This window comes from Hyla sarda, unplaced genomic scaffold (genome assembly GCF_029499605.1).
Source record: "Hyla sarda isolate aHylSar1 unplaced genomic scaffold, aHylSar1.hap1 scaffold_66, whole genome shotgun sequence".
NCBI lineage: Eukaryota > Metazoa > Chordata > Amphibia > Anura > Hylidae > Hyla > Hyla sarda.
In genome coordinates this window covers 769214-775213 of record NW_026610675.1, presented here as the reverse complement: position 1 = coordinate 775213, position 6000 = coordinate 769214, and the positions used below count along the sequence as shown (strand labels likewise).

Sequence of the window (6000 nt, the reverse complement as noted above, 5' to 3'; positions counted from 1 at the left end):
CGTCCCCCTCCACCACAGACTGTCCTGTATGATCAGAGAGCGTCCCCCTCCACCACAGACTGCCCGGGGTGTGATCAGAGAGTGTCCCCCTCCACCACAGACTGCTCGGGGTGTGATCAGAGAGCGTCCCCCTCCACCACAGACTGTCCTGTATGATCAGAGAGTGTCCCCCTCCACCACAGACTGTCCTGTATGATCAGAGAGCGTCCCCCTCCACCACAGACTGTCCTGTGTGATCAGAGAGCGTCCCCCTCCACCACAGACTGCCCGGGGTGTGATCAGAGAGCGTCCCCCTCCACCACAGACTGTCCTGTATGATCAGAGAGCGTCCCCCTCCACCACAGACTGTCCTGTATGATCAGAGAGCGTCCCCCTCCACCACAGACTGTCCTGTATGATCAGAGAGCGTCCCCCTCCACCACAGACTGCCCGGGGTGTGATCAGAGAGCGTCCCCCTCCACCACAGACTGCCCGGGGTGTGATCAGAGAGCGTCCCCCTCCACCACAGACTGTCCTGTATGATCAGAGAGCGTCCCCCTCCACCACAGACTGCCCAGGGTGTGATCAGAGAGTGTCCCCCTCCACCACAGACTGCTCGGGGTGTGATCAGAGAGCGTCCCCCTCCACCACAGACTGTCCTGTATGATCAGAGAGCGTCCCCCTCCACCACAGACTGTCCTGTATGATCAGAGAGCGTCCCCCTCCACCACAGACTGTCCTGTATGATCAGAGAGCGTCCCCCTCCACCACAGACTGTCCTGTATGATCAGAGAGCGTCCCCCTCCACCACAGACTGTCCTTTATGATCAGAGAGCGTCCCCCTCCACCACAGACTGTCCTGTATGATCAGAGGGCGTCCCCCTCCACCACAGACTGCCCGGGGTGTGATCAGAGAGTGTCCCCCTCCACCACAGACTGCTCGGGGTGTGATCAGAGAGCGTCCCCCTCCACCACAGACTGCCCGGGGTGTGATCAGAGAGTGTCCCCCTCCACCACAGACTGTCCTGTATGATCAGAGAGCATCCCCCTCCACCACAGACTGTCCTTTATGATCAGAGAGCGTCCCCCTCCACCACAGACTGTCCTGTATGATCAGAGGGCGTCCCCCTCCACCACAGACTGTCCTGTATGATCAGAGGGCGTCCCCCTCCACCACAGACTGCCCGGGGTGTGATCAGAGAGTGTCCCCCCTCCACCACAGACTGCTCGGGGTGTGATCAGAGAGCGTCCCCCTCCACCACAGACTGCCCGGGGTGTGATCAGAGAGCGTCCCCCTCCACCACAGACTGTCCTGTATGATCAGAGAGCGTCCCCCTCCACCACAGACTGTCCTGTATGATCAGAGAGCATCCCCCTCCACCACAGACTGTCCTTTATGATCAGAGAGCGTCCCCCTCCACCACAGACTGTCCTGTATGATCAGAGGGCGTCCCCCTCCACCACAGACTGCCCGGGGTGTGATCAGAGAGTGTCCCCCTCCACCACAGACTGCTCGGGGTGTGATCAGAGAGCGTCCCCCTCCACCACAGACTATCCTGTATGATCAGAGAGTGTCCCCCTCCACCACAGACTGTCCTGTATGATCAGAGAGCGTCCCCCTCACCACAGACTGTCCTGTATGATCAGAGAGCGTCCCCCTCCACCACAGACTGTCCTGTATGATCAGAGACTGTCCCCCTCCACCACAGACTGCCCGGGGTGTGATCAGAGAGCGTCCCCCTCCACCACAGACTGTCCTGTGTGATCAGAGAGCGTCCCCCTCCACCACAGACTGTCCTGTGTGATCAGAGAGCGTCCCCCTCCACCACAGACTGTCCTGTGTGATCAGAGAGCGTCCCCCTCCACCACAGACTGTCCTGTATGATCAGAGAGCGTCCCCCTCCACCACAGACTGCCCGGGGTGTGATCAGAGAGCGTCCCCCTCCACCACAGACTGCCCGGGGTGTGATCAGAGAGCATCCCCCTCCACCACAGACTGTCCTGTATGATCAGAGAGCGTCCCCCTCCACCACAGACTGCCCGGGGTGTGATCAGAGAGTGTCCCCCTCCACCACAGACTGCTCGGGGTGTGATCAGAGAGCGTCCCCCTCCACCACAGACTGTCCTGTATGATCAGAGAGTGTCCCCCTCCACCACAGACTGTCCTGTATGATCAGAGAGCGTCCCCCTCCACCACAGACTGTCCTGTGTGATCAGAGAGCGTCCCCCTCCACCACAGACTGCCCGAGGTGTGATCAGAGAGCGTCCCCCTCCACCACAGACTGTCCTGTATGATCAGAGAGAGTCCCCCTCCACCACAGACTGTCCTGTATGATCAGAGAGCGTCCCCCTCCACCACAGACTGTCCTGTATGATCAAAGAGCGTCCCCCTCCACCACAGACTGTCCTGTATGATCAGAGAGCGTCCCCCTCCACCACAGACTGCCCGGGGTGTGATCAGAGAGTGTCCCCCTCCACCACAGACTGCTCGGGGTGTGATCAGAGAGCGTCCCCCTCCACCACAGACTGTCCTGTATGATCAGAGAGTGTCCCCCTCCACCACAGACTGTCCTGTATGATCAGAGAGCGTCCCCCTCCACCACAGACTGTCCTGTGTGATCAGAGAGCGTCCCCCTCCACCACAGACTGCCCGGGGTGTGATCAGAGAGCGTCCCCCTCCACCACAGACTGTCCTGTATGATCAGAGAGCGTCCCCCTCCACCACAGACTGTCCTGTATGATCAGAGAGCGTCCCCCTCCACCACAGACTGTCCTGTATGATCAGAGAGCGTCCCCCTCCACCACAGACTGCCCGGGGTGTGATCAGAGAGCGTCCCCCTCCACCACAGACTGCCCGGGGTGTGATCAGAGAGCGTCCCCCTCCACCACAGACTGTCCTGTATGATCAGAGAGCGTCCCCCTCCACCACAGACTGTCCTGTATGATCAGAGAGCGTCCCCCTCCACCACAGACTGTCCTGTATGATCAGAGAGCGTCCCCCTCCACCACAGACTGTCCTTTATGATCAGAGAGCGTCCCCCTCCACCACAGACTGTCCTGTATGATCAGAGAGCGTCCCCCTCCACCACAGACTGACCGGGGTGTGATCAGAGAGTGTCCCCCTCCACCACAGACTGCTCGGGGTGTGATCAGAGAGCGTCCCCCTCCACCACAGACTGTCCTGTATGATCAGAGAGCGTCCCCCTCCACCACAGACTGTCCTGTGTGATCAGAGAGCGTCCCCCTCCACCACAGACTGTCCTTTATGATCAGAGAGCGTCCCCCTCCACCACAGACTGTCCTGTATGATCAGAGAGCGTCCCCCTCCACCACAGACTGCCCGGGGTGTGATCAGAGAGTGTCCCCCTCCACCACAGACTGCTCGGGGTGTGATCAGAGAGCGTCCCCCTCCACCACAGACTGTCCTGTATGATCAGAGAGCGTCCCCCTCCACCACAGACTGTCCTGTGTGATCAGAGAGCGTCCCCCTCCACCACAGACTGTCCTGTATGATCAGAGAGCGTCCCCCTCCACCACAGACTGTCCTGTATGATCAGAGAGCATCCCCCTCCACCACAGACTGCCCGGGGTGTGATCAGAGAGTGTCCCCCTCCACCACAGACTGCTCGGGGTGTGATCAGAGAGCGTCCCCCTCCACCACAGACTGTCCTGTATGATCAGAGAGCGTCCCCCTCCACCACAGACTGTCCTGTATGATCAGAGAGCGTCCCCCTCCACCACAGACTGTCCTGTATGATCAGAGAGCGTCCCCCTCCACCACAGACTGTCCTGTATGATCAGAGAGCGTCCCCCTCCACCACAGACTGTCCTGTATGATCAGAGGGCGTCCCCCTCCACCACAGACTGTCCTGTATGATCAGAGAGCGTCCCCCTCCACCACAGACTGCCCGGGGTGTGATCAGAGAGCGTCCCCCTCCACCACAGACTGCCCGGGGTGTGATCAGAGAGCGTCCCCCTCCACCACAGACTGCTCGGGGTGTGATCAGAGAGCGTCCCCCTCGACCACCGACTGTCCTGTGTGATCAGAGAGCGTCCCCCTCCACCACAGACTGTCCTGTGTGATCAGAGAGCATCCCCCTCCACCACAGACTGTCCTTTATGATCAGAGAGCGTCCCCCTCCACCACAGACTGTCCTGTATGATCAGAGGGCGTCCCCCTCCACCACAGACTGCCCGGGGTGTGATCAGAGAGTGTCCCCCTCCACCACAGACTGCTCGGGGTGTGATCAGAGAGCGTCCCCCTCCACCACAGACTGTCCTGTGTGATCAGAGAGCGTCCCCCTCCACCACAGACTGTCCTGTATGATCAGAGAGCGTTCTCCACCCCCACCAAAAGCTTCTGGCCACGCCTTGTTGTCCAAAGCGACCAATCAGAGCTCTGCCTTCATTTTCCACACTGTTTTGAGGGCATGAACATTAAACCCTGATTGGTTGCTATGAGCAACAAGGTGAGTCTTACTATTTAACAGGTTTTCTCCTCCATCTTGATAATCTTTTAGGTTGTTATTAGGCCTCATTTATCAATCCCAGCTAATCATACAATCCACCCAACAGCAACCAATCAGAGCTCAGATCCAGATTTACAAAACCGTTTAGGAAATGAAAGCAGAGTTCTGACTGGTTGCTATGGGCAACAGTCAACTTCCTGTTAGGCCCCTGTTTGGGGACAGAAAACGGCGCTGTAAACAGTAATGGACGCGGACGCCAGGCAAGTGGTCTACGCAGTGGACATGTATGTATATAAATATATATCTATATATACACACACACACACGTATATTTATAGAGTGAACGCATCAGGTGCTTATTATGTACAAACAGCTTCACCATTTTCTCTTTACATTTGCAGAAAAGGAATATTTTTTTTGTTTTTTTTGCCTTTTTTATGACTTTTTTGTGTTTTTTCTTTCTTAAATTTTCTTTCTAATTTTTTATTTTTGCCGGGTGTTTACAAAGACACTAAATATGTATATGTATATATATACACACATACATACATATACATACATATATCTCTATCTAAAAATCCTGAGAAAAGAGAGAGTGGAAAAATATATATATATAATACATATATATCGATCGCCTAAATAAAAAAAAAAATAATAAAATCCCTTCATTATGGAAATATTTAAGCTTTTTTTTTTTCTTTTTTTTTTTCCTGAATATTTTTTTTTCGCTTTTTTTCAGGATTTACCACAGAAACTCAAAAAATATATATATATATAATTCCAAATTGAAACCTGAAAAAAAAAAAAATTTAAACGTAAAATGTCGGAAAAAAAAAAAGCAAGCGGATTATTATACACATAAAAAGCATCGGAAAAATGATGCGTCTGGATATTTTTTTTTCCCAATGTTTAAAAAACAAAAACAAGACAAAAAAAAAATATTCTGGTTTAAGTCTTTAGTACAGATGAGGCCGGGGCGGCAGCTCCTACTACCATAAAAAAAAAAAAAAAAAAAAAAAAAAAAAAATTTTCCCCAAAAATTTTAGCAAAAATCCTTTGCTCCGGCCTTAAAGGAAGAAAAAAAAATGTTAAAATAAAAACGGCGAGTTGTAGCGGCTTTGGTAAGGAAAGTCGTTTATGATTGTACCTTAAGGACAGTCAGTGAGTATAGAGCGTCAGGCAGCATCGGGGACGGTACTAGGTACCAATTTAACGTCTGGTGAAAGTGCATAGAAGGGGGCGCCGGAGAGCCGGGTCCTCACAGTTTTCAGGCCTTCCTGTATGTGAAGCGTCACAGTCGCCGGTCTCAGCACTTCTCCTCGTCTTCATCCGCCTCCTCGATCACCTGAATCTCGTCTGACGGAGACAACGAGGAGACGTCGCTCTGCTGGGATTTAGCGCCGTCCGCTTTGGCTTTCTCCTCTTCCTCAATGACTTTCTTCCACGCCTTGTGGTTCTCCCGAAGGTGATGAATGATGGGACAGAACATCCGCCGCCGACCTTTCCTTCTCTTGGGCTCTGAAAGACGAAACAGATTGTGTAAACTACGTCC

The 6000-nt window shown here is 53.9% G+C and overlaps 1 protein-coding gene across 1 annotated transcript in view; it reads right to left on the bottom strand.

Annotated features, from left to right (window-relative positions):
* Positions 1-4710: 4710 nt before the first annotated feature.
* Positions 4711-6000, bottom strand: part of PDE3B (phosphodiesterase 3B) — a 97002-nt gene continuing 95712 nt past the window's right edge. Inside the window, exon 15 of the mRNA XM_056554291.1 lies at positions 4711-5966. Coding sequence (XP_056410266.1) covers positions 5755-5966 — 212 coding nt within the window. The 3' untranslated portion in view covers positions 4711-5754. The remainder of the gene's footprint in view (positions 5967-6000) is intronic.